Source organism: Macrobrachium rosenbergii, chromosome 55 (genome assembly GCF_040412425.1).
Source record: "Macrobrachium rosenbergii isolate ZJJX-2024 chromosome 55, ASM4041242v1, whole genome shotgun sequence".
Lineage (NCBI taxonomy): Eukaryota > Metazoa > Arthropoda > Malacostraca > Decapoda > Palaemonidae > Macrobrachium > Macrobrachium rosenbergii.
Genome location: NC_089795.1, coordinates 60,369,485 through 60,384,484, shown reverse-complemented (window position 1 = coordinate 60,384,484; position 15,000 = coordinate 60,369,485). Strand labels below are relative to the sequence as shown.

At 34.7% G+C, this 15,000-nt stretch overlaps 1 protein-coding gene across 1 annotated transcript in view; it reads right to left on the bottom strand.

Moving 5' to 3' along the window:
• LOC136835822 (serine-rich adhesin for platelets-like) overlaps positions 1–15,000 on the bottom strand; it is a 423,298-nt gene that overhangs the window by 71,579 nt on the left and 336,719 nt on the right. Inside the window, exon 4 of the mRNA XM_067099674.1 lies at positions 2,596–2,779. Within this exon, the coding sequence (XP_066955775.1) occupies positions 2,596–2,779 (184 nt within the window). The remainder of the gene's footprint in view (positions 1–2,595; positions 2,780–15,000) is intronic.

Here is a 15,000-nt window from a genome sequence, read left to right as displayed (position 1 = left end):
TCTGCTTCACTTACACTTTGTACCTTTTAACGAAATGAAGCTTTAATCTGAAGCAGGGGAAAAAAGCCATTCTCGTAATATTGGGTTTCATGTATCAGCGTCCCTTAAGGGCCGAGTAAATTTCTCGGTGCCTTGCTCAGTCTTTTCAATTCTTGTAATGTAGAGAGTTGTTTTCGCAAATTGTACAGCAGTACAGCCAATGTAGAAATAACGGAAACAAACTTTTACTGTTACCTAAATTTATAATTAGATAGACGTAATCATTGTAGATATGGAAAAAAGATGTTAATACACAAGATATGCAGATCCTTCAGGGTGAGTGTGTGCAAGAAGAAAAAATATATTTACGTTTAAAGTGGAGGCCGTACACTCATTACATAAGTTTATATAAAGTAATATTAAACTCCCTCAGCCCTTACGTGTTCCGAATTCTTAGATTCCATTACCTAATGAGAGATATCCATTAACGCTTAAGACCTTTTCTGTCTTTTCTTTGGACGCCCGTACAGGATTTAGGATGTTCTTCCTTTCTCGCTTTTCTCACCACAACTACAAATACGGACCATCAATTTATATATAAGCATTTGTTCCCCTTTCCTCAGTGTTCCTTTGGAATGGATGAGGAATTCCAGGGATAAGCTCTCAAAAACCCATTTCTGCTTCATTTACTCTGCGAACCTTTTAACGAGATTAAGCTTTAATCGGAAGATGGGCAAACCTTCTTCAAATATTGGGTTCTATGTATCAGTGAGTCTTAAGGGCTACGTAAATTGCTCGGTACCTTGTGTAAGTCCTCTCCATCCTTTCAAGGTGAAGATTTACTTGCTTTTGCCAAATGCAAAACGACGAAAGCAATTTACTTCATGCCTATGCAATCATGAAGAAAGCATTTATTATATTTACGAATGGGGGGAAGCTATAACCAAGCTAGGGAAAATGGAGGAAAGTGCGATAGATTTCTGAAATGGGATTCCCTTTGCTTTTAGACGCTTTGAAGTGTGTGTGTGTGTGTGTGTGTGTGTTGAATAAAGAGGGATTTTGCCTGGATTACTCAAAACAGGCAGAGCTACGTCTGTGGGGATGAATAAGAGTGCAAATGCTTTAATCCGAGAATTGTAGAGGTAATATTCAAAGCTGTATGTGAACAAGTAATTATAGTTGTATATGGTATAGAAATATAAGGCGTGACTCTGCTAGATTATTTAAATGTAAAGTTGGGAAGTAGTGAATGAGAATGGAGAGTCTTGTGAAAATGTATTGAGAAAATGCACCGAGTTTTGGACATAAGTGGTTTCCAGACAAGAATTTAATATTAACTTTACTTAAGAAAGAAAACCCGGTGATCAAGCAGTTGTTAGATTTTGCGCTGGCATGGAGAAAATGGGAAGGAAAATGATGGATATAATGTTGAGAATAGAAGGGTTGGCGGTGTACTTGATCACTACCTGCTGAAGTTAAGCTTAAAACCAGTAAGTTTTAGTGGAAAATGGGCTCAAATTGCGGCTAATACACTACAGTAATTATGTTATGTGATTTTAGTAAAGAGTATATGAGAACAGCATACAAAAAGAAAATCAGAAGAAAAATACGTGTGTTAACGATACTAAAGTGGAAAGACTATAAGTGGAGCATGCACAATTCAAGGATGGAGTCAATAATTCAACAGGGCACAAGATGCAAAGAGGAAGATAAATAGGTGGCAGGAGTTAGTGGAGTAACTGTTCAGATGCAGAAAAGATTATTTAAGCTACGTTTACTAGACTAAAGAAATGATTACATAGCGGTTCTGAATATCATGAATAAGGTCGTATATAAAAAGCCTATCAGCTAGCGGCTTCATGCATACTTTCACAAAAACCTTTCTTGCAGTCACTATAAATGAAACTGGAGATAGGTTTTTTCGTGTGGTATATATACATGAATGTTAGCGTAACTGACAATTAAATTCGTGAATAAGTCTCGGCATTCGAGAGAACTGATTTCGCACCTGGGATGCTTGGAATTACAAGCACTCGGCATTATACTGATCACACACCAGCAGAAAACTTCCCTCTTCACTCAGAAATCGGTTCCAATTATTTTCCTAACCGCATCTGCTTTGATAGAAAGCTTTCTCGCAGGCCAATGTAGATGATATATTAAATAACTTTTTTCTCGATATATATGAATAATAAAGTAACTGACAATTAAACGAGAGAATAAGTTTCAGCCCTAACTCACACCACAACACAGGACATATTCTGTTCTCCAGTTCGGAACATAAGGCCATGAGAGCAGTATTTTTTTCTTGCATTAGCGTGGTCGGTAACGTTCTGATCATGTATCTACCAGCGTCATGGATGCAAGTTCAAACTGCTCGAGCGCTGAACTTCTATCTAATTGCCAGTTATATTACTATTCAAATATATCAAAGGAAAAGTATATAATATATATATATATATATATATATATATATATATATATATATATATATATATATATTATATATATATATATATAATTGTATGTATACTGGAAACAAAACACCAATGTATATATGAATCATAAAAGATAGCGACAAGTCCAGTCCTTCGGCAAACCAAAATCCACACTCACCAGGTAACTCCGGCCGCTCGTCGTCCTCTCTGAGCGGCAAAGTTGAACTTTCTCTTCCCTGGTTGCTCTGATCCAGGCCCACGCCCAAGTCCACACGCCCAGATACCGTCCCAACAGACCTAACAGCCCTACGATGGCCACCACGCCCACTACCGTCACACCGACGGCCAACCCCGACGCCATGCTGGAAAGAAACAAGTGGAATATTACTTCATACTCACGCTCTTTACCAGGAGTGGATCATGTCAGCACTACAGAGTGGAAAAGAAATTATGAATAGATATGCAGCTAAATAGGTTAGCGGATGAGCAGTATGTTTATACGGACACTGTGCATAAATGAGTGAATGAAGCATAACAAATACATAAAAGAAAGGGATGACAGATACCGTAAAAGAAAGCATGAAAGCAGCAATAGGCAAGACCTATAAGAAAAAGAATATTAGAAAAAAAAAAAACACTCAACTCGGGCATCGATTTTTGTCTTTATTCTTCCGGCGAGACAGGTACTCCACAAAGAAATCTATTGACTCAACAGCCAAACGACCCTTCAAATCATCAGTTTTCTCAGTGAGGGAAATATCTTTTTTAAGGATTCCTTGAATTTGATGACAAAATCAACTCTTTCTTACCGTTAATATTACTGCTAGCAAATAATACTTCTGCTAATACTGCTGCTGCTACTACAACAACAATTAATAATAATAATAATAATAATAATGTCTTGCCAAGTCTACAGAGTATGTGCATTTTAAACTAGACTGAAACTCGATCACCGAGATGACCTCACAGTAATCTTATATTAAATTTACAGTCAGTTCATACCCCACGTAATTTCATATCACAAGTTTCAGAGGATGTAATATGAAAACTTGAAGTTCTGGCTTTTCTTTTTCCAAAACTTACACATGCAAAAGTGTTAAATGGGCAACGCGGTGTAAAAACGAGGTAAAAATGATAAAGATTTAGTTTGTGATTATTCGGCCAGTTTAGTCACGTCTCACATGAAGTAATAGTCTCTCTTAACAATGTTTCAAATGGTGTCATAATCAGTGATTAAAAAGCAACATTTTTTTTAGTCCCCCCTCTCTCTCTTCTCTCTCTCTCTCTCTCTCTCTCTCAGTATAAGAATGGCTACCCTCTTAAGGTCCTTTAGGTACGACAACATGGCGAGAATATCATCCCCGAATTTTCGTTCAGGAAAGAACCAAAAGGTCCTCCTGAAGCTCTCGGGCATTTTGTCCATGACTTCTCCGTAACCCTAGAGAACTGAGGGTTCTCAGGTTCCTGACTATTTCCTGCCTGACCTTTCCCTCTACCAGGTCGTGAGAGTTCTCAGCGGCATGGATTGCTCTGTTGTGCGTGTGAGTGTTTGGGAATGGTGGAGGGGGTGGGGAGTGACACCTTTTAATCTGGGTCAAGCAGAAAAACAAAAGATTACGAAGGTGAAATGAAAAAAATGAGATTACAGTCTTGAAATGAGGACGAATGCAGGATCAGTAAAAATGGATAATCTAATGAATACTGGAAATCGCGCGCGTGTGTGTGTGTACGTTTTAAATTTGTAGAAGAATGAGAGAGAGAGAGAGAGAGAGAGAGAGAGAGAGAGAGAGAGAGAGAGAGATTCACTTTCCTAAGGGATTTCCACCATATTAAATAATAGAAAGTTTTAAATATCAAGTGACAAGATTATTTTATGACAGTTGCACTACAATAAGTTTAATTTTCCCCACAATTAATTTACATGATTCATGGCAATTTCGCTAAGAATTCTCGAAATTTATTCTATCAGTGAACATGAGAAAAAGAAAGTCCACATGCCTGTAAGGAATAGATCTCCGGCCGCTGAACGTTATGAATCTTGGAGAAGTGAACAACTCTGGAGATCGCGATCCTTTAAAGTTTGTAATAAGCACTTGCAATGATTTGAATCTTCTTCAAAAATTAACTTTTCTCGCCATCTATTCGTCTCTCGTTTACGCTGATTCCTTTAACTTTCCGTTTTTAAGAAGCCAATGTATCAGTTCCTTGGGAAGTTAGACAGCATGCTCTTATTTTTCCCAGCTCCTTTAATTGTTTATTTTGCTTGTCTGTAGTCTCAGGATTGGGAAGAATTTTGAGTTGCCAGTCCCGCAGGCCTTCACTTAACAAAGGATTTCTATCATCTTGATAACATAACCATGGTCGATGGCATTCAAGCCTGAGAGGGTTACTTTACATGGCAAGAATTTCGTGAAACAGCAGAACAAAATTTCACCCCGTGTAAGTCTAGAGTGAATGACTACAAATGACTTTACTCCAAAGGAAGTTGTTACTCTGGCTACATTTACGTACATGCGTTTGTCCTCCTGAAGTGCGTTCGTATCATTATTATGTACTTTTTAAAAAATTACCATTTACGGCTGGCGTTAAGATTGCCGTACACTTCGGAAGAAGTGGAATATTTTCTGTCATCAGGAAAACTAGAATGAAGCATTATTAAATAAATAAGGGATGCGATATCACGGTTTTTAGTTTGCCTCGAGTACTGAGGGATTTCACGCGGGAACAGTTTCTTCTCTTTGACGAAAGTGTAAAAGGTGAATTAATGCATTAACGTTCAAAACATTATTCAATTACGGCTCCTTATCTAACTTAATGAATTTAATTTACTAATCGGCGCTGTCGCGGATATATTTGTGTCAAATGAGAATAACTGTATTTAATCTTACTGGAAATTGTACAGGGTATCTGACTGAAGATATTATCTATTAAATGATCGTTTTAGCACCAAAGCCGGAGTTTGGACTGCGCAGCATTATATCTATTAAGTCTTGAAAATATTGAAAGAGAAAATAAAGATTTAAATTTCCATCCTTTAATATCAAGAGATAAATAAAAAGATAGAGAAACTTCATCCAGCAATTAATATTTCCAGCTTTCAAGAAGCTGTTACCTATGCAGTGTAATACATTTTTGTTTCAAGACCTCGTATTCTATCAATTGCATTCAAATTATTTCACAGAATTCAAACACATGTCAAAGTATTCTGATAATAACATGATAAAATATCACTTTTATTACTCCTACCTATATAAATACAAAATCCTAATTCTCTGTTAGGTCATTTTCATACTTGATGCAGGGCTAACGCGAACCCTCTTCCTTTGGAGGCGATAAGATTAGATGTTATAATAAATATTCAGAAAGAAGAAAGAAAGAAACGGTAGGAAAAATCTAATTTTGTTAAACGAATAAGAAGCTGAGATGATGAGGAAGAAGCGTTGTGGTCTGAACATTTTCAGTCATATTTCCAACAAGTTCTTGAGGGCTCAGCGCTTTTGTTTCGTTCCAAATGTTTTTTGGACCTGCTTCAATTAAGTGAATTCAATTCCGGTGAAATTTTGAATTCACAGAATAAGAATTCTTTATCATCTTTCCCATTATTTAAGAATGATAGCCTTGAGTTTCCTGACACTGTTCTCATTTGGCCATTTATAAAGGCCAAATTGTTCATTTCAAAACTACGAAGTGAATAAAAAACTATTTCATCGTTATCTTTCAGATCCTTTTGCTAATCAGTGCTACTGAGAGACTATTTCATTTTTCAACTGAGTGGTTCACATGGTTAATTAACTAAATGTAACGGAATTTTTAGACAAAGCTAACATTATGAATGCCATAAAATTGTAAAGGAAACAAATCAAAGCACATTGTTTATATATTTTCTGAAATAATTAAAAAAGAAAAAAAATAACAATAATAAACATGAACATGAGCATATTTTCTCTATTTCTTGTCTTCGTAATGGCTCAAATATCTTCCTCTGCAAAAAACTCCTGCAAAAAAGTAAGGTATCAAGCAAACATACAAACAATCAAAGAAACAAAAGTTGAAATCTGGACGTCGGAAGGGTCTCAGAACAAGCAGGAAAGAGAAACAAAGAATCTCCAACTGATGTTTTATTAATGCCCGAAGTTAAAAGCCATCTTTTTGGTGCCTCGAACTTTGTCATTATTAAGATGCAAGTTATTGTCACCTTGAGGAGGGGAAGCTGATATACTGAATGAACGCAGGAGTTTAAGTACTGTAACTTCTCGTGGTGTAATCGGTAAACCACTAACCTCTGTCTACTAACCAGCATGGGTTCGAATTCCACCTGGGGCTGGGAATTTCTTCATTCATTTCCTTTCGAATTGAAAAGTTATCACTGGAGAGCATACTAATAATATTTGTATATATACAGCGAAATTGATTGGCTACTGTGCCTGTTACAATACATTCCCGATACGTTGAGAATGCTAAAAATAAAGCCAATAAGAAATGGGATTTGGCTGATGATTTCAGTTCAATATGGAATTAAAACTCAGTGAATTTCCACGTCAAACAACAAACGAGAAAGTAAGGAAAACAACTTCAGAAAGAAAAAGAAATGTACTCGGATAAATCAAGAAGTCAAAAAAGAACGAATAATGAAAGAGATGACTCTGCTCATCTCGTATGCAAAGCCGACGAGACAAAAAGTTAAAACTCTGAGAATTTCTTAGTCTCCCACAAAGACCAAAAAGGAGAACAAAAAGAATAATACGTGATACCTCTCATCATCTCGCATGCAAAATTACAAAATGCCAAAGTTAAAACTCTGCGGGAGGGTTTTCATTTCCTTCAATTTCCCGCAAACAAAGAAACAAACGAAACAGAAATGCCGGAGGCGAACAAACACCCAGCGGGAGACGAAAAGGAGAACTTGAAACCGCCAAAGCGTCGAGGGGAAACTAATAAACTGTCGTAATCACACTCGGATGAAGAAAGTTCGAGTGTCACACGAAAAAAAGGACCAAATAGGTTTGTTTACCGCCATCTTGGGTCAGGTTCGCTTCCGGACGGAACAGGATGCCAAGTTACATTTTTCTACTATGGACCATCATGTCCGCCGTTCCGCAAAAAATTCTGGGTGCACTAAAACTGTGTATTTTACTAGCAATAAGAATATATATATACATATATATGTATATATACATGTATGTAATAATATGTATGTAGGCTATATATATATATATATATATATATATATATATATATATATATATATATATATATATATATATAACATACATTTTACACACACACACACTATATATATATATATATATATATATATATATATATATATATATATATATATATATATATATATATATATGTATATATATATATATATATATATATATATATATATATATATATATATATATATATATATATATATGAAAGGAAACAGGATAGCTAGAACACATGGTAACATTGGAGACAGTATTATTTCTCTTATCATACAGAAGCACAGCCGAGCTTTCGGGAATACATAACTTTTCCTGTCATCAGGGTCATTTATCAATAGAAGGACATGAAATGAAGTGAACAGCAAGAAAACTATACTGACTGACTAAATCTAAAAGCATTAAAATACCTATAACTGAGAACACTTTAAAATGCAAAATAATGCAAGGCAAAAATATATGATGATAGTATACAATAGAGAACATGAAAATGAAAATTACTTATAAATCAAAACTGACACAAAAGCCATAACTACGACGAAATTACGAACAAAACAGAATTTGTCAAATTGAAATCACTGAGCAGATAGATACAGAAAAGAATAAAAAAATGAATAATCGAAATAATAATAATGATAATATATAGTGCAAAAAGTATACTGGAAAACTTACTGTTCATGTCTAAAGTTAAAAGGTATCTGGGCGAGTTAACAGTAGTGACCGTGAATGGTAGAGGTGGAGATGGTGTGGTTTTGGAAACTATGCAGTTTATAATGGAACTGAGTGATGGTGATTGCTGTTTGATATGGACGGACTCTAGAAGCGGAAGGGAATAACTGTTTTGTTTGTCCAAAAATGTTAAAATCAATATTCTCTATGTGACGGTGGCAAGATATGACATGCAGTCTGATGGCACTACTTTCGTTTTTTGCTCATAAGGGTTCGGGCATCGTACACCATCACACAGAACACAGTAATTTTCAAATTCTTGGACAAACAAACAACAATTATTCCCTTCCGTTATTAGAGTCCCTCCATATTAACTATAATCACCGACACTAACAGCCAAACTACTTCAGTTCCATTGCACTTGCATAGTTTTCAAAACCACACTACTTCACCCTCTGCTATTCCTAGTCTCTGCCGTTACCTCTTAACTGTGTAGCCCAGGGACCCTGGTTATCCAAGAGGACCTTCTCACGTTCTACCTGTTGAAGCCTAGAAGGCCAATGTGTCTTCTACCAATTTCAAATTGGATATTTAAGGATAAATTTATTTATATATGCATATCATTTGGTAACTGGCACTAACTTTTCTAGTAAGTTTCTTGCATTTATTAGAATTATTTTGAATGATCTTATTATTGCAAAAATTTTATTACAATTGTTACTAGAAATCATGTTGGTGATGTGCTGATTTGGATTCTAAATACAAAACCTGTACGCCCTCCCCACTATTGAAAATATATTAAAATGAATATTTTCCTATTTGTGTGTGTGTGAGAGAGAGAGAGAGAGAGAGAGAGAGAGAGAGAGAGAGAGAGAGAGAGAGAGAGAGAGAGAGAGAGAGCAGCAGCAGCCTTCAAAAACGTAATTGACCCATTTTTGGCCCAATGGACTCTGCAGATTTGGATTCGAACTACCAAATAACATGCATACAAAAAACAAAGGAGACAAATACCCAATTTGAAATGGGTGGTAGGCTCATTGGTCAGAAAGGGGTACCTGTCTACTCCAGGCTTCTCAGGAAGAACGAGTGCAGGTCCCCTTGGAAAACCAGCGTCCCTGGGCTCCGCAATTAAGTGATCATCCATTGCTTTCACACGAATTCTACCAGCCCTGTGAAGTTAGCGATGTCAAAGCTAGTCGCATTCATGGTTAATTACTGAGTCCAACATACCCAAACGACTAATGAGAGATAAAAAATTTACATACAAGATATATAAAATTTTACCTTTCTATATTTGATATCACTAAACTCATTATAGTATATTTGTGTGTGAACCGTTAGAACAAAAGCTATCGGCACTGTCGACCGTATCAATAGAATTTTATTGCAGGGTCGCGGGTCTGTACTGGCAGTAGAGCTGTTGTTAAAGGATATGCTAGCGGTACGTATCTCTAATTTGTCACCCTAAATGAACGGGTCCATATCCGCTGCCGCCAACCCCATCCCAGCCACAGACACATGTTTAATATATATATATATATATATATATATATATATATATATATATATATATATATATATATATGTATATATATATATATATATATATATATATATATATATATATATATATATATATATATATATATATACATATATACATACACATACATATATACTTTATGTGCACTTCGGTGTTTGTCAAAATCTGCAAACACCATTTATTATACTAATAAATAATTAAGTAAAAAATTTTGAATTTACTCTATCTTAGGAATAATGTACACCCCCGGAGCACTATGAATAGTTGACAAGAGTATCTGCCACAGCCAGGAATCAAACTTGGGCCCTTGGCTCAGGTACTGTGATAGACAATCGACTTGACCATTCTACTATCAAGAGAGTTATAAACTGATATCAACTCCGCTGTACATATACCTGCCGAATTCAGGTTCTTTACTCAGAATCGATTTCATCCCATCTCCACCATGACAGCTGATTAGTGAGTTTTGTGACTATTGTGCACCCGACGGTTTGAAATAAGAAAGGTTATAAGGGTAAGGAAGAAACAAAGCAAGAAGAAAATTCTAAAACATTTTAGGCAGTAGAAGAATAAGAATCCTTTTCTGAACCGTCAAAAGCCCCATTCACATATGGTTTGTGTTTGTTCGACTTTCGGACGTTCTTTCTAGGTAGCAATCAATGACGCTTTTCTGACAATACGTTCAGTTTATCGTACGTCCTTCGTATGTCTTCCATTCGTATGGATCCGATACATTAGGAAGAAATCGGACGCTCAAAACGTATGTACGGAAAGATTCGAACATCTGACGGGAAGTTGGAATTCAATCACGTATCGCCCATGTGTATTTTGGAACAAGACAAGTGACACTTCTCCCCTGAACTGCACTAGGTAACTAATATGGCCGTGAATGGTGCTACAAAAGTCAATAAGTGACGAGAAGTCAACAGAATTGGGCGGAGACTGCGAGGAACTATATGACATGCGGCACAGAAAATAAAACCACTATTATTAGAGGCATAACATTCACCACGGCAGCTGAGCAGGTACATGAGAGCTCCCATCTGTATATTTTTACAATGAATTTCTATATCACTATGAAGAAAGCACTGGCATTATAATGCTATTATTGCGAATGGATCAACAGGTACAAAAATATTATATATGTATGTGTATATATATATTATATATATATATGTATATATATTTATATATGTATATATATATGTATATACTGTATATACAGTATCTAATATATATATAGATAGATTGCGATAATATATATCTAAAATGATAAGAACAGAGTTAAACAGGCTTTCCAACAGGCCTGGTAAACTAATGACGCATGTGAGAAACCGTGTGAAACCTCTCGTTTTTTATAATTTTGAATCACCCTTTATGTGCATATATATAGAACTAATCACCCTTTATATGCATATATATTAAACTGGAATTTTTAATCATTCACAGAGTTACGATTTATTGTTCACCATTCTGCATCGTTTTGCTTATTATTATTATTATTATTATTATTATTATTATTATTATTATTATTATTATTATTATTATTATTATTATTCTATCGATATATCTACAGTATGCTTGCACTACTGTCTAATATTAATTTTACCACCAATACAACTGTACTCTTTTTTTATCGTTTCTTTTTTTTTTTAACTTAAAAAAAGACTACGTTAAATTGGGGGAAATTTTATCCAATGAGCAAAATGGGAAGATTTAATCGATTAAGAACATTCACGAGACTTGAAAAGTTAAACAGATAATGATATAATGGCATTAGTGAAAGAGAGTGTTACACAGGGAAGGAGAAAATGAGACTGATCGTGGGAATTTAAGAGATCTAAAGATATAAATAGGGAGTGATCAATGGCATTAGCAAGACAGAAGGAAAGATACTGATCGGATCCTCGATAAAGAATGAGAGCACTCACATTTTACTGGAAGGAAAACGAACCGTAACCGAACGAGGACGAACCGTAGTCGTAGTTGTTTGTCCACAAGCAATGACCACCAAACTTGAGAAATCTTCAAAATCGTTATTAGTATTCTGCTTCATAATCATCACAATCATATTATCAGCAGAACTAAATTTGCAGATAGAAACATTTCTTAGAGCATCTTATTTAGTAATTTTCTGTGAATAAAAATTTACCATAAAAGAGAGAGAGAGAGAGAGAGAGAGAGAGAGAGAGAGAGAGAGAGAGAGAGAGAGAGAGAGAGAGAGAGAGACTTTTCATTGTTTGACACATCTTACGAGATCTAAACTACTGTTTAATGAATACCTGACCATCACACTTTGGGCTTCTGATCAACATAATCACACGCACGCAAGCTACATACATACATACATACATACACACACACACTTTATATATATATATATATATATATATATATATATATATATATATATATATATATATATATATATATATAAACTCAAAAACAAACATTTTGAAATGTAATTTAAATTACCAAATACGAGAGAGAGAGAGAGAGAGAGAGAGAGAGAGAGAGAGAGAGAGAGAGAGAGAGAGAGAGAGAGAAATTAGATTACCACTTGACATCGTCTACCTGTTGCTTCTTCATTCACCAAATATGAAACCTCAAAGCTCACATGAACAACTGAAACTCGGGTTCACACAAAAACTGGTGGTGTTTGCTAACAAGCAAAGGACTGTTTGTCAAAGCGCAAAGCAGCACTTGGTTAAGGCTCCTTGAATGTTTACATCACACTCAGACGCCTTTTGATATAATAATAGTGGATAACTCGCTTATGTTCATAGTTGTGAAATTCTGCTTTCATACTCCCCTAATTTATTTTATATGGCTTTTAAATGTATGAAGAGCGACCTTACCAAATAATAATAATAATAATAATAATAATAATAATAATAATAATAATAATAATAATAATAATAATAATAATAATCAGTTTAATATAAATGTGAAGGTGATTTGTTCAACATATGACATAGTGGAAATGTTGAATCCCTTAATCTTTTAGATATTTTCATTAACGAGTCACTATATAAAAAGAACTGTAATCGAGTCAGCTATTTCTATTTCCAGCTGAATAACGCATAATACAGACTGTTATAATCGCGTTTCACACCCAAAATATCATTTTAGAGTTATATTACGGCGACTCGATATAAGTATAATTCTACAAAGGAAGAACGTTTAGAGGATTAAAAGGTTTTGTTCCTATTGAGTGGCAGAGGCAAGGAACAGGCCATTGCAATGTCCTGAGACAGAACAAATACACAAACGATCAGTTTCTAGACTTCCCATTTTAAGCGATGACAAATCGGTTTCGAGAACATTTACGTTAAATCAGTGACTTAATTACGACATATCAATTACTTAATTACAAGTGGAAAAAAAAAAAAGAGATACCGCTACAACTCTCCTTCAACATCAAACCATTTTTTTGGTACAATATCAGATATAATAATCGATTCAGTAGAAATAAATAATCTGAATAATTTACCTTTATTAAAACAAAATCTTATGTTTTACTCACCTAATTTAGTTTAAATAATTTGTATGATTTGACTTGTAAGTATGCATAGGTGGTTGTAACCGAATTTTCTTTACGTAACTGTATAATTATATCAAGGCATAAAAAAATATGGCAAGAAACGGAAACAATATAATGGTTTACATGTGTCTGTAGTTGCTGCATATAGAAAGTTACAACTTGGCGGAAGCATACTACAATTCCTTCCAAGTTCCCACCTACATTTACGGAAGAGTTACGTCAATGTGAAGAAATCATTTTTACCTCACCCCGGAACTCTTCCTGCTTCGCCTAAGGGGTTGCTATGCAGTGGTTCATTCCTAGAAAGAGTAGTTACACGTATTCATCTTTTTATTCTCTTTTCTTTCTTCTATTTTAACACATTCTTTTGGCGCGGAATTAACAATTGGAATCCGCCGTGGCGAAAGGTCAGAGTTCGTGAATCTGTCGCATACCGAAGCCCTTAAAAACTATTGGATTGGGAAGGCCGTTATTACTTACAATACCTGTAATTTGTTTTTATTATTATTATTATTATTGGTGTCACACGCATTTTATTTAGTTTTAGCTCTATTACAGGTAACTGCAATTTCATTTTCATAAAAAGAAGTATAACAAATTGCACACACTCCAATCTATCTGTATGTATATACAGTATATATACAGTATATATATATATATATATATATATATATATATATATATATATATATATATATATATATATATATATATATATATATATATATATATATATATATATATATATATATATATATATATATATATATATATATATATATATAGTCATCACAATGAAATATTCCTACCGACTGAAAATCTGCCAAGCGCAAGGAACTTGACAAATGGAGTGGCACTTCTCTTACCAGATCGCATTTCCTACCTCATGTCTATGGAGACGATGATGAAGAGTGCTTAAAAGACAGAATATTAATAAGAGTACCAACTTAAATTCCCTAAACGCAATATCATTGATTCAACTAATCTAATGATAAAGCTAGAAAGGTGATCTATATAAGTAGTCGTAAAAATCTGTCATGGAAATCAAAATTATCTAGTTACCCTTTTGGTATTTCCGTACAGCGCATCTCTTATGAAATATTAATATATCAGGACTTTGATGGTCTTCACGGAGTGTTGACTAGGTGTGCTGACGTACTCTGGCGTCACAAGGACTCCAAAATCACAAAAAAAGGAGAGAGGAAAAAAATTAAGTAGAGCAACAGAGAAATGACCAACAGACTCACGGGCTATTTACCCCTAACTTCATTGTATGACTATAAAAAATCTGTTCTCGATAGCGCGAGGCTTCTGCTTGGTAACAAAACAAAAGCGATGGACCATGAAAGTTTTGCTTAAATTCATAGCCTGCACATGTATTCCAACAAGCTTTTACTCTGAGCAAACAGGAAGTAAATTTGTATAAGAATGAAGAGATTCATACGCACAATAATCACGGAAAATCAATGTTATTTAATCTCCCAGACATTAATTCTTAACATAATGTTTCATTTATTAAGCTCTTTACCTACTTTCTAAAAATGGAAAACGAATAAAACAAAACGGAAGCAGCCTAAAATTAAGAAAGGCTCCTAAACACAAATCATGTTAAAG